We start from the raw sequence: 25,273 nt of genomic DNA, 5'->3' as shown, positions 1-25,273 counted from the left end.
CTTCAATCTAAATAAATAGTTTTTCAGACCACGTTACGAAGCCTGCCAGCTGGTCTTATCGATAGTGCATGCATATGGGTAGAGACGAAGTGGCAAGGGTTCTGCAGACCAGACGCCGATGATTTAGGGGCAACCAAAGGCGTTTAACAAAGAAAAAGGAAGCATACGTTGTTCGCAACGTTGTCTAACACTAGGGGCTCAAAGTAGCAGCTACTGCGAATCACGGAAACGTGAAGAATGTTTGCAAAGGCCGGGTATGCGGGACGTCCCAAGCGGAAAAAGCTTAATATCGGCTCAAGACGTGCCCCCTTGATATCATCTCTGCCTGAATCGACTTTGACTGAAAGGAAAGGCCTGAATGAAAAAAATGGCAGTGGTTTAGCTCTGGTTAAACCTGGAGGATTGCGAAAGCAACGAGGAGAGAGAGAGAGGCGATGGAGAGCGCGCGGCGGCGGCGGCGGCCCCGGCGCGCTAGCTATGCGCCGCTACTGCGCATGCGCAACTGGTGAGCGCGGCGGCGTGACTAACTTTGCCGACCACATTTTTCTGCTTAGAATTCGTGTTTTTTTTTCCAGAATTCTTGTCGATGTGTTTCTCGCTGACATGAGAGCTTTCTTTTTTTTTCTTTACATCGGCGCGCAAATCTCAAGTTCCTGTCACGGCAGCGAAACCTGCAGCGCACAACAAGGCCGTTTTTACAGCTTTTTTGGCTCGACGTGCTTAGCGTAGATGGCTGCCATGCATGAGTGCGGACACGTGCTAGCGACAAACTGGCGTAACTTTCTCGAAGAGGGTCGCAACGCAGAATTTTACTGCGCTGTGCGGCGTTGCGTTAAAGTAAACTTCGCTTGTGTTCTGAGCGTAACTAAATGCCACTTTCGTGCTATCTTTGTGAGCCTGGACTAAGAATTTCGGCTGGTTTTTAGGTGCTTCTTCCTTCACGCGAAATAAACTGATTTAATAGCGCTCACCGTGTGTGTTAATTCACAGCTTTTGCCGCGGCCATAATTTTAGTCCCGAACGGTTTACCGCTGCTTATAAATCTGGGGCCTATGTTTGTGGGACAAGTACTAAATCTAGGAACATATCAGACAGTTTTAGCTGACCGGTTTTACAGTCCGCTCCACGGCTTAGTGGAGCGGGGCGCTGAAGTGCGCATGCTTAGTACGTTCACCCGCTAGCGGGTGAGCGGGACGCTGCCTCCGTTCCGCTGACACGCCGGCTCAGCGGAGCGTCGTGTCGTACGGAAACGTCACGGGTTTTCCGGTTAGTTCAAGATGGCTGCCTCCGGCTCGACGGTCTCGTCTGAGAGCGCTTCCTAGTTCCACTGTCTCAAGGGCTCGTTTCCCCCGACTACAGTCGTCGAAAGCGCTTCAAAATCGACAAGGATCCCTGTTTGCAGTGACACGCAGTTGCGGTGATTCCTTTCGAACGTCTGTGTACATATGGGAGCGGGTGCCAGAAAAGGCCGCGGTCGCAGTCAAGCGCGATTTAACGTTGTGCGCGATGAAGAAAAGCGAAGACCGCCTTACCGGGTACGCTTTCGACAGGATGAAGAGCAAATTCCAGAAAGCTGGTCGCTGCCTTCGAGCCTCTATTTATTTCGCTAATGAGTAGATGTCTGTGCACTCATATGGAAAGGGGGTTTACCTCGACATGCTGCAAACGTTTCCAACTCGACAGATCGTCAATTCACCTCCGGTTTAGTCGCGACAAAGAGAACGTACAGTCTTTGTCAAAATATACAGCCCAAGGAGTTTGCTTCCAAGCCGTGTAGCGGGGCTCTCTAACACATTTGACAGTCCCAAGCTTGGGAGGATTGACAACTTCAGCTCCACCCGCCTTCGTGAGAGTAGGGTCCTTGAGTATGCAAGCGGAGCCGCGCTGTTGGGCTCAGAAGTAGATACCCTGGGCTGTATACTTTTGACAAAGACTGTACATTGTCGGAGTCTGAATTCTTGATGTGGGCAGCGCAGGAAGTAGGAAAACCCCTGAAATAGCGGCTAAAAGCGGCCACTCACATAAACAACACAGTGCAGCATTGATCTGCATGGATCAAACTACCAATGCAATTCAGTAGAGTTAGTTCTTGGGCTAGTTGGTATACTTGATTTAAACTCATAGTTTTTCAGCGCAACGGCACACGGCCAAAGAAAAGAAGCAGGAAGAGAAGAAGTACAGGCACACGGCCAAAGAAAAGAAGCAGGAAGAGAAGAAAGACGAACACAGCGCTGTGTTCGTCCTTCTTTTCTTCCTGCTTCTTTTCTTTGGCCGTGTGCAGTTGCGCTGAAAAACTATGAGTTTAAATACCAATGCAAGTCGCGTTTTCATTAGTTATGCTGCACGATCAGGTGTCCTTCCTAAGCATGTTCGCTTAACACCAATGAAGTACCAGTGAAGCAAGAACAAATGGATATAAACTAGAAAAAACAAACTACGTTTCTCAAAGCGGTACTATTTCTCATCGCCAGATGGCACACAGGTCGAAACCGCTCCGTTTAGCCGTACCTGCGGAACGGTTGGGTACAACACGCTCGCTGCGCCTCCGCTCCGCCTATGCTGAGCGTGTCAACGCAAGTGGAGTGGACCGTAAAACCGGTCAGCTAAAATTGTCTATTGTCGCTTAAAACGGAAGGTTTCACAGCTTGGTATCTTTCCTGGCGCACTAAGTAGATAACATTTCGAAAGACTGCACGTTCAGGAAGTGACCGCTACAGGTTTTAGGTATACTACTTTTCGGTTTTCAGATAAGATATAGGGCAAAAATACACCAAACATAATTCCTTTGCTTAAATTTGAAGTTCCTTCGTGAATGTATGATCGGCCTCAAAAGTTTACGGGATGCGCGTTCTCTAAAACGAAAAAAAATATTGTTGCGCTGCCTTGCGACCCAGCTGCCTGGTAATGTTACCAGCTGAAGGAGCATGCTCGTTCCCACACACCTTCAGACATACCAGGCGATTGGCTTGCGGGACTGCTTCGATGCAAATTTTTCCCGCACACCCGCATCCCGTTAACTTTTGTGGCCGATAGTACTCACGGAATGAACCGTCTTTATCCGGGAAACAAGCCGCACCTTAAAGATTTACGTTCCGAAGAAGTGAGTGTACGTTTCTCATTTAGACACGGATGCACAGAGGGAACGAGTAATTTACAGGTGAAAGTTCGCTCTCTTCTTTAGCTCTAGCAAAAGTCAACAACGGCCGCGCTCACAACAGCATGTTGGCGTCGGTTTACACAGTGGAGAGTTTAAAGCGCTTAGGTGATGAACGCGTTTTTCGACATGGCTAAGCACGTGCAACAGTGTCTTGGAGTGCAGAAGCACAACAACCTCGGGTGTCAGCCAAGCGGTATGTCAGCGAACGCCAGGAGGAAGATTTATCGTTGCTAGAGGAGCAGTGCACGGCCTTGGCGTGCCAAGCTCCGGGAGGCGTTTTTGGATGCGGAAAAATAAAGGCACTCCTCCGCCGCGGCAGTTTCCTGCAGCTCGCACTAAAGTAGCTTGGCTATACGCTCTCACAGAGGCGCTTTCCATAGGGCACAAGAATAATGATTCAGCTCAAGGAACAGCCCACAAATAAAGGCAGCTTTTTCCGTCTTCACAAAGGCTTCTGCGAAGGAAATTACTCAGCCGAGTGGCGTTCAGCTTTCAGAGTCTGACTGCCTAGCTATGCAAAGGGGCGCTTGTAAGTCTCGATTGTCTCTGATATTAACATGGTGGACAATGAGTTTGGCACGCCCTTTCGTCATTCAACTTCAGGCGTCCTTTCACATGCGATTGTTTTTATTTTCTTCCGGGGAGGAGAATCAGAAAACAAATATTTTCAAAAACGGTTCGTTCGCTTCCTATCAAAGTTGGCAGCGCGTAGCGGCAAGGTTTGGCAACTCCGTTTGTGGAATCTCGTATCTGAGGTGTCCCATGTGCGTCAGCGTCTACTCGTGCTTCCGCTCTACTGTTGTTCCCTGGAACAATCGCGGTCAGCGGAAACATTACAGCCCTTCGGATCTAAAAGCGCCGGACGCCAAAACCCAAGCCCCAGCAACTAAGTCGCAGCGTAGCTCAGCGGTGAAAGTTGTTTTCGTTGGCTTAGTTGCTTTTAGTTTTCTTTTGCTCGAAGAACAAACACGCATGCCGCAATTTGCATTTTTGCCCTGCCGCTTAATTCTCTCCCTCTCGCTCTCTCTGGCGTAGTGAGCAACTTTTCATTTCTCGCGTTCCTTTTTTTTTTTTTTCACTGCGAATTTATTGCGTACTTTTCATTCGGCCGCAACATTAACCGTCAGCCAAGCTTCATCACTGTCATCTCGCAGTGGAGGCGAGAAAACTGCCGTCTCCTCACGGTCAGATGGGCGCAACCCGACGCGGCCACTCCGTCCTCTGTTCCCTGCAAAAAAAGAAAAAGTGAAGCAAGCTTGGACGTTAACAGCTCGACACGACAACTTAAGTACTGTGCTAAAATGGCGACTAAAATGCGCAGCTCGGGCAGAGTAACAAATTCAATTTACTCTTCTCGGGAGCTGGTGCACACTCGGCCGCAGAAAGATGAGCGCAAGTAAAGATACATATAAGCCGAGGCTCTTCGTCGCCCGACAAGCTTCTGCTCTCACTTACTTCACCCCGCCGTTGCACAGCTGCGCGGGGAGCCGCCTTTTACTCGCGGGGCTGTTCTCAGTGCAGCTGCCTCGTTGCGACGCCTGAACGCTCAGCCCCCCCCCCCCCCCCCCCCCCTTTGCTCTTGTCTCCGTCCTCCCGTGTGTACGCTGAGAGCTAAGAGCTCACGTCAAAGCGCGCCTCTCCTCGCCAATTATGGTTAGTTTAATGTTTCCTTTTCTCAGGAATCGCTAAAGCCGGGACCGATGTTTCCTTTGCTATTTCTCAGTGGGTATAAATCGTGCTCGAAGCTCAGAGTCACCAACGAAATTATTATTTTTTTTATGCCGATTACGCGATTCGGTATACACGTGCATCATTCAGCTCCGTAGAGGAAGTTTTATGTTTTTATGCGTTTCATTTCTTTTTTTCGTTTGCCCCTACAGCCGTTTGATGCGATCGCTACCACACTCACAGCGGCCCCTATCGCGTTTGGCACTCCATTTGACAAGAGGTGTACAAAACCTAAGCGCAACCCAATAAAGACGGCGCGAAGCGAAGGCGTGCCGTAGCTGCTGGAACTTGTGGAGCATGATATCGATCAACTAAGCCTTCGCAAAATATTGTTTGTCTTGCTTCTCTCCCCGTGCGCTCGAAGGAGGTTCTCAGTTATTCGTTGGTTTAGTCTCGTGTTTCTGAGCGCTTTTATTTTTGTCGCCAGGCAGTAAAGAGACCCTTTCCTTGTTTTCCGCGCGGCCTGCCTCTCTAAACGGAGTCACTTCAACTCACTTTGGTATGCGTGGGAACACGGCCGTCCCTAAAGGCCGTAAACAATCACAGGAACGAGGTACCTTAAGAATATTCATTCGGCTTCTCTGCGAGTTTTTGCATGCAGGCAGGGCAGTGTCGTCTTTCGCCACGGCATCCTCTTGGGTTCGCTGCCTTTCTCGCAGGATTATTTTTCTCCGCTAGCGCTCTTTGGTCTTCTGTGTTCCGTGAATGTTCTCTCCCTCGTTCCCGTGCGTATCCCCTTCCAAACATTTAAGGACGTTCCTCTATCGTTGCTGCTGCTTCTCTCTTCGTGAGTTTAGCCCTGTCGCATGGGCTGAAGCATGAATCTGCGTCACTCCGTTCGGTCCTTGCCGATCTCTTTGGTACCTTAGCTATATCATCGCTACATGACAGAAATTCTCTCAAAGCATGCGCTATACGTTCCATTAGCCAGGGTTTACATATTCCGACTCACCCGGGGCAACTCCGGGGTATTAAAGCATGCGGGCACTTAGTTCGTCAATCCACTCTTACCTCTTAACTCAAGCTAGGTAATGGTGAAATCAACTGCCGAGAGAATTTTCTTGTTCTCGTTTCTTGCCTGTGCTTTATTTATTCTTTTTCATCTCGTGATAAATGTATTAAGTACGTCCGCATAGTGATAGCACTAAAAAATTATTTGCTGGCTAAATGGATAAAATTTAAATTAACGATTTTGGCGAAGAAACATTACTGTAAAGCCAGTGAAAAACAGAAGGAGTATGACGGACCAGCGGCGACTGATAAAGTTTTTCTTTTTTTTAATATTTCAACGCCAGGACGGTTGCGTTCATTCGGAGATGAGGTGGCGGTAAGTTATAGCGCACCTGGAGCGTTGCGTGAATGCTTGAGCAGGAGTATCAGCATATGTATGTCCCATATGCTGCCGTACATTGCGGGACTTTGCCACATCATCTTCATGTTTTCCACTCCTAGGACAATTTATTCCATTTCTGTAAACAGGCTACTCGGGCCGCGCCGTATATATGTTTTCTGAAACTGAATTACCTATGCAGAGCCGAAACATGTTACACAGTCACAGTTACGTTCCGGCCATGAGGGCTCCAAAAACTTGGTGGCGGCAAAATATGTGAGACATTGTTATATATTTGTACAACAATGGCTTATCGCACCGGTAGTTGCCCGTATACGGCACCTGTTCGCGCGGGCATGGCGTGTTGATTCTTAAAAAGAGCGCGTCCTCGTGAGAAGCCACCTCAAGGTCTTATTGCAAGAGGAAAGATGTTCAGCAAGACTGCATAACTAGATAGGGCACTAGCACTGCGCAGGAAAGCCTGCGTTCGATTCAAGGCATGAGAGAAGGCGTGAGTCCATTACAGCCTTTAGCTTACTGCTGCTGACCCGTGCCCAATCCGGCGGCTGTCGCAGTGCTCTTCTCCCGCGAGAGGTTCCCGGTGGTGGTTCAGCCGAGCGAGGCCTCGGAGCGGCTGGGTCTGCGTGGCGACTACCAGCTGGTGATACAGGGCCACAGCGTGGGGCTGCTGCGGCCGGGCGCGCCGGAGCCCTTCCTCGTGTGGCCCGTCACCTGTATCCGCCAGTACAGGCACGAGCTGCTGCTCCAGCCCGGCCAGGGACCGCAGCACGCAGCGTCGTGCGCCAAAGTCGCCGCCGCCAGGGGAACCACAACCCTGGTCACCATCGAGGTCGGCCGGTGAGTTGACACTCTTGCTTTCGCATGCTTGATTGGTTGCCGCAGGCGGGACGGTAGCCTTGCGTATATACGTCACTATTTGGCTCGCCCGCGGGGCATATTCTCATTTGCACATTGGGATTTCCGTCAGCGGAGCCTTTGTGCACTGCGCTTTGAGGAGCTTGTAATAGTAGCGCCATTTCAGAGCTAAATGTAGACATGCGGAGCAACCAACATACACTGAAGGGCTGCAGCTTTGGCCACTGCGCTGAGTTGTTAATTCATCTTTTATTTTTTCAGTGATAGCTAGAATGTGGCGGACTCTTGGTGAAAACACCGCGGCGTCATTTGTAGCTGCCTCCGCAGCCAACGATTCATGAGGGGTCGTATTTGTGGAGTTATACGCGCTGTGCTAGTAGTGACATGCTAGAGATAACCAACGTTTTATAACGTCTGCTTTTTTTTTTTTTTACAAATCGCACGGTAATCGCGCATACTCGAGCTACAAGTTTAGTAGTGCCTATGAGCTTGGTGACTGACACACACACTTGCCGAAAGGTACGTTGTCATTTTACATACACCCTACGCTCCTGCTCCGAAGTTTCCTTATCCGACTACGTATAGGCATTGTCAATACCCTGCGCTTTCGGGAAGGAGCAGCGGTGTGGTATGGCCACTGCCCTTTTGTTACGCACGATTCTCAGAGAGCACTTGCATTCAGAAGTACAGCCGGCTACCAGAGCTTGTGGATCGTTGGTGGCGCCAACTAGGCACGCATGGTTAGGTGTGCAGTCAATCGCCGTCTAGCGTAGAGACCTGTTTACTTCGTGCTTTCACTCCAGTACCTGCGCTTGTTTCTGCCGTGGGGGAAATGGAGGAGGCTTTGCGACGACTGGCGGAGCGAAAAAAAAACACATATAAGAACAGGACTGACACCAGACGTGCTCTTCTTAAACAGAGTAGGCCCTTTTTGTTTCAGTAAGCGATATGAACTGCGTTTCGCTTTTCCTTGATAATCGCACGCAGCACAACATGACTGATTTATTAGCCAGAGAACCAAAATAAAACGTCTACTTTGCTTCTTTGTTTTCGACATTGGCTGTCGGCTTTGTAAAATTGAGTTTACTACTACGTACCGAACGGTTCCCGAAGAAGACGGGCACGAATGCGAGGCTGAATTATACACTATCAATACTCACACGTAGTTTATCACCAAGCCCTTTCCTGAGCTCTATGCCTATGCGCTCTTACATTGTGGAACTGCGAAACAAGGGCTTGTAATTGGTCTGCCTGATGCGAAGTGTGCGTCACTGCAGCGTTCACCACTGCGTGTACACTGCTCGAAGTTTAACGCGTTCTTTTTTTCTTTACTATAGGTGTGTGCGCACTTGTCTAAGGTAAGGTCACCCGATCTCTGCTATATTTCTTTTTGGCTGCGATAAAAGAATGGGGGAAAAATCAACAGTTTCTTCAAGTGCCCGTGATATGTGTGGGCAGATGAAGACGTTGCACGCTTTTTACTGGCTTCTTTAAGCATTTATTCACATCTGGCGTAGTTTGTGATTTCCACTAGCCTAATATATGTCAAGAACAGCAGCCAGTGCCCGCATTAAACAATGCCCCCCACATGATTCGCGCGCGTGTCTCCGTCCACATATGAGGACCAAGGCAAACAGCGGTGCCCGATAAGAGGAAAGGAAAGTAGAGGCAGTGCTTAAATGGCAAACACGGCGGCGCTCACCCCCTTCGGCGCGCAGATTTCTTACTTCCTGTACCCGCATGTTTGTTTGTAAACACAAGCGCGGCCGGGTGGGCGCCGTGATCACGTCGGGGGCCAGGAGGGCAGCCTATGCGCGCGCGTGCGTACGCGACCTCGAGGAGCCCTGGGGACCCCAGCGAGTCGCGGGGGCGGCAGCCGTCTCCAGCGTACAGGACGCATCGCCCGGCCTCAGATGTCACCGTGGCGACCGGACGCGTCACGCGACGGCGGCGGTTCAGAGGAGCGCGCTATACTCGCGTGGGGCTTCATTATCAACGTGAGTAGCGCATCGAACCGTGGGATGGCGACAGAGGGAAAAAAAGTATCTACAAGATAGAGAGGAAATGAAAAGCGGCGAAATGAGCGGCCTTTCGTTCGTGGCGGCCGAAGGAGGCCCGACGGCTTGTTTTTTTCTTGAGTCATTTCGATGCTCTCTGCTTAGCGGAGTGGACGTTGTTTTCCTCGGGGAAGGGAGGGGTGGAGGAGCCAGATGAGAAGCCTAGGTTAGCGCCCATGAAGAAAACTGATGAGACGCTGCTCCAGATGGAGAGTTCCTGTGCAAAAAAAAAGGAAGAAATAATAAGGCCACGCACACACGCACGCACACACAGACAACCGGACAACGCGTGAGTAGACTGTAGCCCACTGAAAAACGTGACATAGGGCTGAGAAATTTAATGAAAGGAAAAATATGAAGAGGTCGAGAAATAACTGCCGGTCATGATTGCAAGGAAGCTGTTCGTGCGCATAGTAACTATAGCTACACTGGATAAATCTAGGAGCATACGCACAGTCGAACAAGAATATATGGCACACTTCGAGACTTCTCAATGAGACGAGACGTCGGAATATATAAGGTAAAGAATAGGGAATATATTAGGCACACTTGATTTTTCCTGCACACGCTAGCCTTTCGTGCCAAACGTAATTTAAGAAAATGGCGCAACCTTTAGCCGTCTTCTTTTTTGCGCGCACAGTGCGCATTTTACTGGCAGGGGGCAGCTATTTATGATGCACTTAAGTCTGTCAGAGAGACAGAGCAAATAAATTCAGTTCATTTCCTACGTTTAGCAATGAACTTTTCGATGCTATTAATGTCATCGCAACACGTCTTCCTTCTTCACCAGTATTCTTATTTGGCGATTTAAATTTACGAGCTTAACATGGATTTATGACTCCCCTTTAATGTCTCCGTTCTCGTCTCAAGGTTGCGAATTTTAGATGTGTGCACAGTATTCTCCAGGATTACAGCTAACGCGACGGTCACACTTGATTTAATGCTGGCAAAACGACCTGAGATAGTCTCCCCCATTACATACCTGCCGGGCATTAGCGGCCCCTTGCTTCTGCACTTTGACATTGATCTAGCCTCTCCGAATACTAATTAAAAGAAAATATAATACGAGACTACAACAAAGCAAATTTTCAGGCGATAAATAACGAACTATCTTCTTTTATCGAAGTTTTCGTAGATGGCTTTGATAACCACAGTGTTCATACTAACAGTAACATGTTCACAACTATAGTCACCCATATCACTGAACAGTACATTCCTCAAAGCACCGTTACCACCAATTCAAACCCACCCTGGTGTAATAATCATATTAAGCGTTTATCCAACAAAAATAAATGCCCTTACCGCGTCACAAAGCTTTCGCCAACTACCGAGCGATGGGCTTCGTATACGGCGGCGTCCAACACATATGTGCAGGCGCTCAAAGACGCTAAAAAGCACTTCCACACACATGTACTGCCCTCTATGCTAATCATCAATGTTAAATAATTCTGGCATGTCATTAGACCGTCTACTGGAAAAAAAAACTAAATTTTGGTTTCCCAGCGTTCGTCCCCCTCGACTCTACAGCAAACGTCATCTTAACCAGTCAGAGGCTTTTGTCGTCAACACAACATGACGGCTTAGCGGATGCCTGTTGACCCATAGTTGACCGAGGTCACAACACCATATGCGCTCAAATGTGGCGTCAAAATGACGTCATTCAAGGAAATTTAAAAAATGGCTGATCTTCCCGAGCTGCACCGTCACCTGCTAGAACGATGTATGCTGTTGGCTGACACATGTGCGAAAACTTGGCCGGCGCGCCGCACCGGTCACTGCTTGCGAATTGCCACCCACTGCAAGCAGGGGTCGACACACGGAGCGGCAAGCAGCTTTGCGCCGCTAGACTCGAGCCCGGCCCACAGCCGGTGTAACACTTCGCCACCGCATACCAGCGGTGACAAAATAGCGATGTTTTAAGCAAGACTGCCTGCTGTACTCGAGCGACGACAGAACATGCCTACCCATGTAGTACGCTTTCGGCAACGGCGCTGGACGCGGGTGCGCCGGGCGACGAACTGCGCTGCTGTCTGGCTGCCCTGTATACGTCGCGAGGCCTAGAGTCTGTTTCGCATCGAAGCCGCAGCGGACGGCGCTTCGGAAGTCGCCTGCGTTATAATAAAATGCCTACCCTTGGTATCGCTTTACTGTCAACAGCATCATCTCACAGCAAAAAATATGGTCATTTCCGCGACGCGATCGGCAGCGGAGCTAGCGGACGCCAGGCGCGTGAGCCGGACCGCAATTGCAGGGCAGCGGCAGCTGAGAGGCGGTTGTGGCAAGAAATTTGCTCGTATCACAGTTGTTACTTCTAGCAGCAACTCGGCATTGTTCAACGATCCTCAAAAATGATCTATTTTTCACACTTCTCTATCCCAGAGTTTATGAAGAACAATCTTTAGCTCATTTTTATGACGCCGGCGGACAGGATACACTGTAGGCTGGCTGGCCGGCCTGCAGGCTCGGTATATTTCACGTTCTCATCAGAAAAGACAGAACCGCCATGCTATCAGAAAGGCCGACTGCTGTATTCGAGCAACGACAGCATGCTGAGCTTTCGGCAACTAGGCAGTCTGCGGGCGCGCCGGGCGATGAACTGCGAGGATCCCTGGCTGCACTGGTCGTCGCTAACCCTAGCTGGTTTTGCATCGATGCCGCATCGGCAGTTGGCAGCGCTGCAAAAGGTACTACTCTCGTCACCCCTTTGACCACTTTGACTGTGAACCTGTCCCATAATAAAATAAAGATGCGCTCGATTTCCGCGACGCCTTCAGCAGCGGAGCTAGCAGACGCCAGGCAAGCCGCAACCAGGCCGCAAATAATTCGGCTATGGGATGAAATTTGCTTGTATAGCAGTTATCACTGCTACCAGCAACTCGGTATTGGACAATGATCCTCAATTTGATTCATTTTTGGCATTCATCTATCCCAAGGATTGTCATGGACGTGAACGAACAATACTAGCGCATTTTTCTGACGCTGGCGGCCGACATCCAGGCTGGCAGGCCGGCCCCGAGAAACGCGCCCCTACGTCATCATGACGCTGACGCCCTGCGCTCTCGCATTCTGCTCCTGGTCGGCGCGATGCGCCACGTGCGGCCCGTCGTTGACATCGGTCGCACGCTGGCGACGAGCTGCTATCGGTCGCTGTTATGCTGTTTGCAACGGCGCGTCGGGCACCTGGCAAGTAGCAGTCATGCCGAGAGCCCTGCGGCACAACCTCTGCCTGCGGAAGCACAGACCGAGATAGAGCTTCCTGAACCCGGTCGTAGACTCGACTCCTCATCTCCATCACAAGGAATGGGTTGACTCGCAGCCTCCTCCGCAAATTATGCCTAATCTTCTGTCACACTTTGGGAAATCATTTTCTGCGCGGAAGAACACAAGCACGGAGCCGGTGCGCGCCACGACAGTTGACGCGTTCGTACAGAGTTCATGTAAACAGAGAATCGTCGAGTTGGGCTGACCTTGCTTAGCTCGATTCTCTGACTCAAACCCCCGCTGTATGGTATATGAAGCACCACCTAGATAGGTTCATATAAGCCAGGCTATAGAGCCGCGAATACTGGAGCCACGGAGGATGGAGAAGCAGAATTGAAACCGAAACCGGTCGCAAGTCAGTGACCGATCTATGACCACGTGCTGTAGCTTAACGGAGTGCAATTATGTGTGCAAATCACCGACGAACTTGCCCCCTGTAATTGTTGTACGCCTGGTGTCGATAAGCGAATTGATGCACTCATCGTTCATTCCGGGTCAAGAATGTAATAACTTAATATTGTTTAAAAAAAGAACAACACTTCAGCTTAATCTCTCATAATGCTTGCCAAACTTTTTCAGCAATCACTGGACCAATCAATGCTACCTAAGTGGTGGAAAATCGGAGAGATATTTCCAGTCTACAAATCCGGCAGGAAAGCTTCCCCTAGCAATTATCGTCCCATTTCCCTTGTCAGTACTTGTAAAATGCTCGAACGTATAATATTCACCAACCTTCATAATTTCTTTGAATCGAAGTCATTTTTTACGTAGGCGCAACATAGTTTTCGGAAATTTTGACTGTCGTGAAACACGTTTAATATCGTTTACACATGCATTTCATCATACTCTAGGCCTATCAGTAGCTGACCGCATATTCTTAAGTTTTCCAAAAGCTTTCGACAGGGTATGTCAGAAACTATTACTTCACAAACTAAAACGACCGAACACTGACTACCCGCCGCGATGGCTCAGTGGTTACGGCGCTCGGCTGCTGACCTGAAAGACGCGGGTTCGATCCCGGCCGCGGCGGCCGAATTTCGATGAAGGCAAAATTCTAGAAACCCGTGTACTGTGCGATGTCAGTGCACGTTAAAGAACCCCAGGTGGTCGAAATTATCCGGAGCCCTTCCCTACGGCGTCTCTCATAGCCTGAGTTGCTTTGGGACGTTAAACCCCAACAAAACAAGCCAAACCAATATTGACTAACTTATTGAAATAGATTGAACGTTTTTTTAATCGCTCACAATTTGTTTTTGCTGACGGTAAAATTCCAGTTTTACAGAAATGTGTCCCGGAGTTCCACAAGGCTCATTTCTTGGACCCCTGTTGTTTCTAATTTACATTATTGATCTCCCCTCCCTTGTGAACTCCCGCATCCACCTATTCGCTGATGATTCTGTCTTTTTTAGAGAAATAACCAACGCTAGCAACATTGCATTGCTTCAGTCAGGTCTTACTACTATAGGGAACTGGTGCAAGGAATGGTTAATGCAGCTGAATATTAATAAATGCTAGGTCGTGCATGTATCTTGGAAAACTTCCGCCCAACTTCCCTATTACAGCAATAACATTTCTTTGGAATCAGTTGCATCATATAAATACCTCGGCGTTCATATTAATTCTAAGCTGAACTGGTCTCTTCAAATCGAGGACATAATTAAAAATGCTAATCTCATGCTAGGCTACTTACATCGCATCTTTTTTAATGTTCCTTCTAATTCGAAACATTGTTTTGTAAAATATTAATACTATTCAAACTCGAGTACGCAACACCGGTATGGGACCCTACTCATGAAAAATTAATTAGTGGCCTCGATATGGTGCAGAATGACTCACTGCGTTTTATCCTTGCTAACTATAACTGCACAGCAAGTATAACTACCATGAAGTCTAATCTCTGCCTCCCATCGTTAACATCGCGTAGAAAAGTGCTCAGTGTCCCCCTGTCCCACACGATGTATCATCATTCCGCTCTACGGGATCACCTCATCACTCAGCCAATTTCTGTATCCCACCGCATTGATCATAATCACAAAGTCGGAATTGTGTCTTGCAACACGAAATGCTTTTCGCAATCATTCCTGTCGCGAACCTCACGTGACTGGAACCGCCTTCCCGCAAAGGTTGTTGGCATGAATGATTACGGGCAGTCCCATGAAGCACCGTTTAATATTCTATGTTCAGGTGGTATTTAACATTCATATAACCGACTGTATTTTTCTCTCAAATTTTTTCACATTTACCACTCCCCCTTTGTAATGCCTATGGCCCTGAGGGGTAACATAAATAAATGAACCATGTATTGCACTCTTCATTTACGCAATGTCTTAGTCAACCGAAGGAAAACCTCCAGGAACAAAGGGCACACTAAATTTGGAGGAGAAAGAAGTGTTGACATAGAAAGTATAGATAAAGACACAACAAACGCCTGTTTTTATCGAGAGTGCCCGACGGCCATAAAAGCGAGAGGGGGGGGGGGGGGGGGGGGGGGACGAGAAGAACGATAGTAGTAGCGGTTTATGGCGAGTGGACAGCAGTTTAATATTAAGGAGGTGCGAGTGGCATCCGCGATCTGAAAATGAATAACACAGACGGTCGCAAAAACAAAAGGGTGCCGTGTCGGTACTTGCAGCTGTGGTTCAGGGTCCGGTGTGCTCCCTTTGACGTAGGCTCCCAGTCAAGAGGTTGTCATGCGTTATTTGGTGAGGACATTCGCTAATAACGATTCCATTATAGAGACACTGCCGGGGCTTTTAAGTCTCTCAGCTTATTCAGTAGCACGCCGTAGTGCTCAGGTCGTAAACAAGTGGCCTCTGGGCAAGCAATCTGCGGATTAGAGTTGGCGCTTGTTTTCAGCTTGCGCGGTAGAGCGGTAAACGCGCATTTAAAGAATTCACTGCACTCGTAAGCATCCAATTTTTTTTTTCTCCCTCTTGGCAGAGCTTAGTACCTGTATAGATATCATGCTGTTCTTTCGGCGACCGGTTTTGTGCTGTATAAGCTATTCTGAAACGAAATTGGAAAGATTCCGTGCGAAGAGCAACGCTGGCGCCATTTTAAAACGGTTCATTTCTCTCCGAGAAGAGCTGATCAGTGTTAAGGAATATTCGAAAAAAAAAAACGCTCTTTCTCTCTCTTGAGTTGAAAGTAAGCGCTCGTGTTGTCCAAGTCTCTTCTCTGTCCGTGTTTTTTGCGCTTGTACGTGTCTGCTATGAATCAACTAGCCCAAAGGTCTGTGCTCCTGACCTTCTCTCTCTCTCTGATCTGAGATAGTCTCTACGTATTATACTAAAGTTCTATCAGCGCATATAAGATCACAAAGACTAGCTTCAGACATAGTCATTAATAACGATTAAAAACGAGATGCGGCCGGGCTTATAGTACAGGGCGTTCAGGAAATATCATGCGACACCGGAGGGCGCATATCTGCTGGATTCATGCAGATGACAGGTGCGATTTAGAAACACTTGAACTCCATATGATTTGACGTAGTCTGCGAAAATGGAGTCTCGCTGGCCTCTGCTGAGAAGGCCAAAGCCCCCCGACAGGAAATTCAAAGCGCGAATTCGTCCTGTTCGCGTGGAGCTAAATCTCGCGGCCGGAACTGCTGGAGTGACGAACTGCCTCCTTTAGTTCCCGCGAATTAACTGCTATATTCACTCCACGATGTACACAGTCCAATGCATGGTCTCAGTTAAAACGAGGGAAGCGGGAAGTTCATGGAGTATAGACAGAAAATAAATTTAGGCGATTATATAAGCCTAGAATGTTTCTTGCCTGAGCTCACCCAGAAGGCGTAAACAAGGAGCTTAACGAAAAAGCTGGAAGTCATATTGAGGACAGGGCTACCGGAAAAGGTGTAACGATAAGAGGGCCATGTCGGTTTCAACAAGAGGAAATGGACGCGGGCACAGCATGTAATGCGGACGACAGGTAACTGATGGTCCCTTAGGGTAACGAAGTGAATTCCAAGGGAAGGAAAAGCTAGGCAGGAGGCGTCAGTGAGTCAGGGGGTTGGACGAAATGGGGAAGTTTGCAGGAATAGGGCGGCAGCAGCTTCCGCAGGACACTATATCACTAAAAAAAAATCCGTCAAAATGACGGGAAATATCTTGGCAGCTCTATTTCCAAGCACGTAACCGTCAAAATGACAGCCAGCCGTCATTTCCAAATGACGGTGTTTTTGATCATTTTGACGTTTTGCTTGTCAACTAGGAATACAACTGAGCCGTCAATATGACGGCCTCATGTCTTTTCATATTACAGTATGGCGTCATTTAAACGATTCGCTCTCAATATGACGGCATGGTGTCGATTCATTATACAGTGCGGCATCATGGGAGAGACATCTGCGCTGCCGTGGGTGTAATTAGGCTGATGGTGACGTGCAGCATCCCTCATGCCTCCCTCATGGCTATTTCTTGATATTTTTCTGGAGCAACGGAACAACGCGACGCATGCTCCTTGGGCAAAGCGACCGAAGCCGGCGCCTTGGCCGTGACCCAACACACGTCCTACGCCTTGCCTGTGCCTGCTCGCTCTCTCTCTCTCTCTCTCAGAACGCTGCGACGATTCGAGGCAGACGAGAAGTGGGGAGTGCGGCCGCGTTTACCGCTAGCGGCGACGAGCACGCCGCCCGGCGCGACGAATGCTGCGGAATGTCCTCACGACGCCGCCGCGCGTCTAGCGGTGCCCCGAGCCAGCCGGGCCGCGTAGGCGGCGCGCCACGCGCGCTAATGCCGCGCGTCGCACTTGTCTCGCCGCCCGCGGTTTTCTCGCGCGGCGCGTTCAAAGGGCGAGAAGCGTGGCGGCGGAGGGGGCGGTTCAATGGCACGGAGAAAATGCGGCCCGCTGTTGTTCCTCCGCGTGGAAGCGGGATACATTATGCTACGCGCCGCCGATGATTGTCGTCGTTTGCTTATCCCGCTGTGTTCGCCGCGCACGCCGCGGGATCCCCTCGAAGACATCTGCGTCGTGCTGCCGCTGAGCGGGGCCTCGTTGCTCCATACCCACCCCCTCGCTCGCGCCGCTGCTTTCACTGCCTGCCGAACCCAGCTTTTTATTGCTCTACTGGAGTGGCTGTTGGCACTCTTGTGTTTGGGGCTCCTATCCACGGCTTCTGTCGCTGTTTAGCTTCTTTCCCTTTTGATTCCTTCTTGAACGATGCGCGGTATCCATTACTCTCCACTGACGTGACTTTCGGTGCTTTTTTTTTTTTTTTGCCGCTTCATCCCCTTCAACGTAGCGCTCGAAAGAAGTGGCAACGGAGCAAAGACTAAGCCACGCCGAAAGAGTGCAGTGAAGGAACACAATGTTTTTTGTTTGTTTGTTTGGTACTGTGCCACGAAGAGTTACTTTGCGAAGACAAGCATCTCGCGCCAGTTTCGAGTCGAGCCCTCTGCCTCATCCTCGCTTGAACAGCGGGACCCCGTCGCTTTCGTTACACCGCTTGCTCCGACAGCCCGTAGTCCGTTTTTCGGTCCGCAGCATTTTCTCTTTGTGCCCTCGAAGACCTTTATCAGCCATTCTGAACAGAGCGCGATGCGACGTAGCATTCGAATGAAACACTCGAATAAAATTTAAATCTTGCCTAACTTTTTCAAATATTTACGCTTCCTGCAGGGGCCAACTTCCACCGCTAAGTGGACCTGTAATGCAAAAGTATCGAAAGTTAGGCGAGTTGGTGATCTTTAATACTGGGAAAACAGCACAAGAAAACGACAGATGATAACCAGAATAGCCAGGACGAACTTTGTCCTGCCTATTATGTATATCTTCTGTCGTTTTAGACGGTGCTTTCCCAGCATATACGGGCTGAGCGGACTGGCTTCCCTTGCGGCGAAGCATTCGGCAAACCGGTGTCGAGCCCTGTATTATGCTGCCGATACTCTCTGCAGTCGGCGGCACAAGTTTGCACGATGCGGGCGTGCATAAAAAAAAATATTTCGGCTAAGGCATGCAGGTCAGTCGCCTCAAATGGCGGCAGGTGTAATGGAACGTGCATTCTCCGTCCTCTGGTATCAATCTCTGACCACTGGGTCGCGGGGTGGCGTTACGATAAATTTATTCCCAAGCGTATGCATCCCGTACACTTTTACTGCCGACTGCAAGTACGTGAAGCATATATTAAGGGCTCAGTCGTTTTCCCGTTCTTTTAAGCGTGTAACTGCGATGGCAAAAGTTCAGTAGAAGACGAGAGAACTCCTGATCACTTATAACGCAGCTGCAACAATCGGTGCGTTCGCAAGTGAACCTGAGGCACGCGGGCTCGATATGAGATAAAAGCAAATAAAAAAAAAGGTTAATGAGAACGCGGGCCTTGGTTGGTGCGCTTAACTCTTCGTAAACTGAACTGATGATGGCTCACCCTTGAAAAACTTCGCAGTGGTCCAGGGTTCCGATTCGCACAGCAAATACGTGATAATGACTACGCCATAAATCGTAATCTTTAAATTTTTTTTTCGTAATTACGCGCAAACGTCTTTGGATTGGTGGTGCAAGTGCGCTTATACTTGTTGCTTACAGGCTCTTTTCGGTAGTCGTTATCGTGGAAGGATGGCCGCTTTAAGGAAGCTGACTGGGTTCGTGAAAACAACGTTTAAGCTTCTGACCCCTGGGAGGCAGACTAGACGATGTCTTTCCCCGTCTGCTCGTTAGGGGAAAGAGTGACAGTTAAAAAATAAGAGCACCGATGCTGGGGCGCAGCTAGACGTCCCCAGTGGTGCTCCCTCATTGGGACAGAACTAAAAGCGTGTGGCTTATGTTCGGGGAAAACAAAAAAGGAAGGAAGGAGAAATTAAAAAAAAAGCTCCCGCCTAGACATGCGCCGGCTGGGAGCGGGATTGTTTCGCTAGCCAGAAAGGAGCAGTAGCCGGCGCGCAGCACAGTAGCCCGTCTTCAAACGATGTCGGGGAGGCCTTTCGTTGCGTGTTCTCCGCTGCTGCTCCTCCGCGTGCTTTGCTGACAGTTCGCAAATTAAAGCCGCCGCCCTGCGTAGCAGTGAATTTACACTTAAAGAGCGAGGCCCTAGGGGTGGGGAGTGCGGGACACAAGCTACATCCGCGGGACCTGGCTGGCTGGCTCTTCCGTGACTTTTTTTTTTTTTGCTACTGCTATTTCCTTCCGGCGCCGACAACTTAAAAGCGCAGTCGCGTGTACAAACGGCGAGGACTGCCCCACTCGAGTTTCTGCCAGCGGGTGCCAGGAGTGGCCCCGCACAGCGAGCGAGTCGAGTACACCGGGTCAAGTGGCGAGCCGCCGGTCAGCGCGGGACCGGCCGGTGGCCAACTACGGCCCATCCAGCCGAAGCGGAACGGCGAGCCGCGCTCGAGATGGTGTGCGTGGTGTGCGGAGATTTGCATATACATCCCGCGGTTTCCGCGGGGATTTGCATAACGCGCGCGCGCCAAGGCACTCTTTATGCGCCGGCCGCGATTAGGCCGCGTCGCTCAAGAAGTTCCCCGCCGCGAGGAGAAATGCAGATGCGCGAAGAAACGCGGACGATTTTCGCGCGGCCGTGCGGTGACGTGGATGCGGCTTGTTACCGCCGCCGGCCCCGGCGCGCTCGCCTGCGCGAGGTGTCGAGAGCATCAGCGCGCCGCGATTGTTGGAACTCCGTGCTTCCTGTTTATGCAAGCCGGCGGGGGAAGTGCCGAAGCGCGCGACTGATCGTTGGCTTTGCGATTTAAGAGATGGACCGAACTGGCTCAGCAGACACTATAGCTGCATACACAATGGACGCGGAAGGCGCAGTACGTATCGCGAAAATTGTTGTAGATGTGAAGTGGTATAGGAGGCGCCTGAGAAGGCGCTGAAATATTTTTCTTTGTTGTCTCGCTTCTCCCACTCTAATGCTGGGAGGAGGACATGAATACGATATTGATCTTGCATGCCCGAGAACTGGAGGTGCAATTTGTATAACAACTCAAGATCATGAACGACTAATACTCAGTTTTCAGTCGCACCACTTTTTTTTTTTCTTTTCTGCCTTGTCTCAATTAGCACGAGAAGGAAAACCTAACCGCGCTCTACAGTTAACTTAGAGCGTGAAAATTGTGTTGTATGGTGTTGGGTAGGGTTTAGTGGCACACACGCATCTAAGGCTATCACGCGCCAAGCTCAATTAAAGCGTGAAAAGTGCGCACCACCACTCGAGAAGCGGACGGCAAGGCCAGATGATTCCAGCGAAAACCGCCTTGTGTTCCTGAAAAGTAAAGCCGCCTTGAATTGCGTTTGGCCCACGATGGCCATTGCTAGGGCATCAACCCTCAGCTACTATTGCTGCTATTACAACTAGGTGTTTTGAATAGGCTTGCAGTGTGTTTCCTTTTTACCTCATGGAGTCCATCCTTGACTGCCTTGGATCTCTATCGCACTTTTTTGAGCAGCGGCCCTGTAAGCCGCAACTTCGGAGGCATGGTTTTTACAAGTCACATAACAGGTCGCAATATCGTAACCCTGTTTCCGATAATAAAATGGCTGCCTTGTCCTCCTCATCGCAAAGCCCCTGATGTAGTGCAGAAAAAGAAGTTTTAGTTAGACGCACATAACTGTGCTTTCATGAGCGGCGAATTATTGCTTGTCGTGAGGGGGAAAAAAAGCGTAGCAAATATCTTTTTGTTTAACCCATGATCTTTTCTGAAGCCGACATCTCGATCACATTGCAGCTGCCAGCCAGTACGTTTCTAAATTTCTTGCGCAGAAATGCAAACAATTTGCCTGTTCAAGTGAATTCAAGTGAATTATTGTCCAGCACTGATGTCCGATCTATACTATATCCGACTATGCTTGTACTGTGTAGGATCAGTAGTTTGTATCTGATATGAGTAAATCAGAAACAGTCCTAAATCTAGCGATTTTTATGCTTGCTTGCTAATTACACAAGATATTTCAGTGTCTTCTGCGTAAAGGAAAGTCTAGGCTGGAGGCTACTTCAGAAACGTAGATGAACTCTTCGACTGGCATGTTTTCACTATATATACTACTCTCGCACTGGTACAGGCCGCGGCAATCAAGTGCTTCTGCTAGCCAGATTATGTTTCACTACGGCTGGACTATGCAAAACACAATGAAAGAAATGCCTCGGGAGACGAAGCTCTTCCAAACGTCCTCTTTTGTGCGAACTATGAATTTGTGAACAAACACCATCGGATGTCGCGGTGGTTCAGTCGAACGAAGTATTCTTTAAACACTTTTGATTACTGTTGGTAAAATGTTTCTACGTATTGCAGTATACGATGCGTGTGCATAGGTGGGACTTATTGTTTCGTTCACCCCCCCCCCCCCCCCCCCCCCCCTCCCCCCGTTCTACCTCTGTAATGCCTTACAGGTGCTAAGAATACTGTAACAAAAACAAATAAATACAAAAAAATCACGCGCATTCACCTAAAAAAGCAATTATTCTGCGTGGGAGGCAGGAGAACACTGAGGCGGTCTAGTTGGTTCATACTTGAAAGGTGAAAGCAGCGCAAGGACACGGGCGCTAGCGGCAGTTTTTCATTTTTCATGTGTGGCACCTGTCACTTTCCGCGCCCCTTTTTACAAGCATTTATTCCTCGGCAGCAAAACACCCTTTTAGTTTCTAATCAGCACCCGTGTTCTTAGTTTTTTTCGTCCGCGTCCTCGCGCTGTTTTGCCTGGCAATTAGACGAAGTTCTGTTTGGGCACCGACGAGTGCTCGAGCAAATAAGGACGCTCTTTCGCGTGGCACTCAATGAGTTGATATTCACAGGCTAATAGCAGTAATAAATTGTTTTATTTATCATCCCGCGGGCACATTCGATCAAATAATTTCGACCTTGAAATAAAATGGAGGAGTTAAATTCACTGAACTGTGATTTAAGTGCAGAATCGCGACTTTGAGGTTGCTGCTTAAAACAGCGTGATCGAGCAAATGTGCATTGCATGCCTAAAAACGAGCGCTGAAGGTTTGTACTGGAATAGAGTGCGCACACCACCTGCGCCGCTGAGGCTCGACATGCGCATGCTGGAGAAATAAAAAGGCGCTTAAAGCGCGCTAGTGTTTGGCGTGTGCGGAACCGTGCGTTTGGAAACACTTTCTCGGAGCAACTCATAAATGACTGCTCAAAATTATATGCTAGGAGCCGTGCGGTCTAGCTGTCTACTGATCTACAATAACTTTCTATTGACGTTGCGGTGGCCCCCGGGGGGAGTTTATTTGATTTTGTTCTATATAACTCTGAGGGTTATATAGAAAACATCACTCACACCCCGTCGAAGTTAATGGTACTTGCAATCATGGGGAGCGGCACTGCAACGGACCGTGCAGTTTTATTAACCTAGCCGGCAGCCGGCCTATAAACGATTCCGAAAAAAAAGGGAGGGGGGGGGGGGGGCGGAAATGTAGAGGAGAGCGGAAATACTCGTTATAGCGAGGCTCGGCGCAAGGCGCGGTCACACAAAGAGCTTTCCTTGGCGGCATATCTTAAGCAGGACGCCAAGTAAATGGGACCGGGCCGGTCTTAGCCGACTGCGGTTAGCGAAAATTGCCGATGCTGACCGACAAGCCAGATCGGGCCCGGTTCATCGACCGCGCAATATGACAGCAGGGATTAGGAGATGCTTGTTCAGACGCGGCAGCGTCGCAGCGCACGTCGTAGCACGGACGCAGAGCTGTTAATAACGTTTTGGCAGAATAAGAAGACCCCCGTACGATGTCAGGCGCAACCTGAGAGAGTGCGACATGGACGCTCTTCGAACACGGTTGTGAGCGAGCGAATGCCCCGATATATCTAGACAGAACTGCGCTGACTGAGCTTCGGGGAAAAAGCTGTCTCGAGCGCTCTGAGGATCTTCGTAGTTGCGTTTCTTATCAGCTCTCTTCCTGTATACATCCTTGTGGATAATTAATAATTTCCCCCCTACTTCTTTTTCTTCGCTGAAATGAAACTACGGCTTCAATCTCAAAACAGAGCGACCTTGGCGGCCTGCATTCTCTTTTTTCACATGCTTAACTACACGCACGTAGCACTGACTGAAAGGAATATCCGATCATGAGAATGTACAGAACTCCTGTGGTTAGTTCCTTCTTACGTGCAATAACCTAATTGAAAGCTTGCCATGTAGTCTTTTGAACCCTGCAAAAGAACAACGGAGGCATGGATTGGAATAAAAGCAAGAAAACAGCATCGAACTCAAGTTCACGTGCACTAGACCTAATTGCCGGCGCGTAAAAGCTGCTCCACAGTCCTGCAAATGGTGATATCCGTACATAAGCGTGTGTGTTTATCAGAAATATATTTCCTGGCATTGTGCACGCTGTGGGGGCTCATCGGTCTCTCTCTTCCCCCTTGTCTACAAGCCATCCCCTCCCCCTTTCTCCTTTTTTTTTTTTCAAATTGGCGCATACACCCTTATGCATTCTACAAATCAGCAGATATTGTCTTTTCTCTCTTAGCACCGTACTCGGTGAAGCGAAAACCGAGCGGGCTTGCGCGCGCAAGCGGCTCGGTCGCTTTCGGCTCGGCCCAGCTAGGCTCGTCTATAGGCGCCAATCCGCAGCAGTGACGTCGTTCGCCGGACGATCCCAGCGCGTCGAGCATTTACGGAGTGCGGCGGCTGAATCCAATTAGTCCCCAGCTTCACTCACCTTATATGCTGCGTTTAATTCGAGCTCGTCAAGGCGCATTGGCATAATAAGAAAAAAAAAAGTTAAATTCTGATAGCGGAGAAAGTTTTCACAGCTTCGTCGCTTCACTTTAGATGAGGAGCAGCCTCTTTAGCAAAAAGTGCCGCAAAAGCGAAATGCAAACCCAAAAGCTTCTGGAGCAGGAGGCAGAAACCTTTTCGTCTAAGACTCCCGTCACCGCATTCGGCGCCTGTCATTTCCTGCCGTTGAGAAAAAGAAAAATAAAGGAAGGACGAAAGACGAAAACTGGATGGATAATGACACGACGCGAGTTGTCTCTTCATTCTCTCCTTCTTTTCTTTTTCTGTCGTGCCTACACAACCAGATACCGCATCATTTTTTTTTTTCTGCTCGCTGAAGAGGCAGTCGCTGATACGGGATGTCGTTTTGCAGCATTAACGCACACTGGGGTACTGGGAGTAATACAGTCTCTTAGTTCCGCCGGCTGAAGTTACAAAGACAGAGAGAAAAGCGAAGGAATGATGCGGAGCACTACATTTTCAGTTGTCACCATGTGTCTTGCCCATAATCGAGCTTACTGCTTAGCTGGAATGGCAAGCCTTATCTTGACAAATGCACATTTCGAAGAAAAACGCAGCGTGTGCTGTCTCCGCCGTTGAGTGGCAGTCCTTCAGGTCTTCCGTGTATGTCAGTATATGGATGTCTTGGCAGTTAAGAACGGCCTGATCCAGTTGCGCACACTCTAAGGAAAAAAAAAAGGGGGGGGGGGGGGGGGTCTAAAAGGGGAGAGAGATATTAGTCCTACTGGGGACAAACGTGGTTGGCACAACAATTCGTGCTTTTTGGGGTTAAATCCATGGAACTGAACTGTTTATCTCATAGCTAATAGGTGGAACAATTCGGCCGTGAAAGCAGACTTCAGAAGCAAATAAAAACCACCTATTAAATTCGTCTATACCAGACCATGAAAAGGCCTTTCACACTAAGGCTGCCATAATAAAAAGAAAGAGAGATTTCTAGCTTTTGTTTCTGATCATGGCAAGCTTTTTAACTGAAACTTTCTTGTATCTACAGAAATTAAAATGGAACGAATAATTTTCTTTAATTAGTCAGCGCAGTGTGCAGCAAGAAATACTCGTGCTTGCGCCACCGTCCGGTACACTGCTTCTACTGGAAACACCGCAGCGCTTCTCAATATTTTCTAACCCTTTCATTCACCCTAATTTTTTTTATACGCGTGCAAAAGGAGGGGAGAA

General features: G+C 49.1%; 1 protein-coding gene across 4 annotated transcripts in view; it reads left to right on the top strand.

Annotated features, from left to right (window-relative positions):
• The window catches only part of LOC149352930 (uncharacterized), a 243,581-nt gene that overhangs the window by 203,138 nt on the left and 15,170 nt on the right, over positions 1–25,273 (top strand). For all 4 annotated transcript variants that reach the window (XM_089582141.1, XM_089582139.1, XM_089582140.1 and 1 more), the window contains one exon: positions 6,791–7,073. In XM_089582141.1, coding sequence (XP_089438267.1) covers positions 6,791–7,073 — 283 coding nt within the window. The remainder of the gene's footprint in view (positions 1–6,790; positions 7,074–25,273) is intronic.

The sequence above is a fragment of the Amblyomma mixtum genome, chromosome 3 (assembly GCF_055824585.1).
Source record: "Amblyomma mixtum isolate Tamu chromosome 3, ASM5582458v1, whole genome shotgun sequence".
Classification (NCBI taxonomy): Eukaryota; Metazoa; Arthropoda; class Arachnida; order Ixodida; family Ixodidae; genus Amblyomma; species Amblyomma mixtum.
Note: the sequence above shows the minus strand (reverse complement) of the source record. Positions and strands in the feature narration are given on the sequence as shown.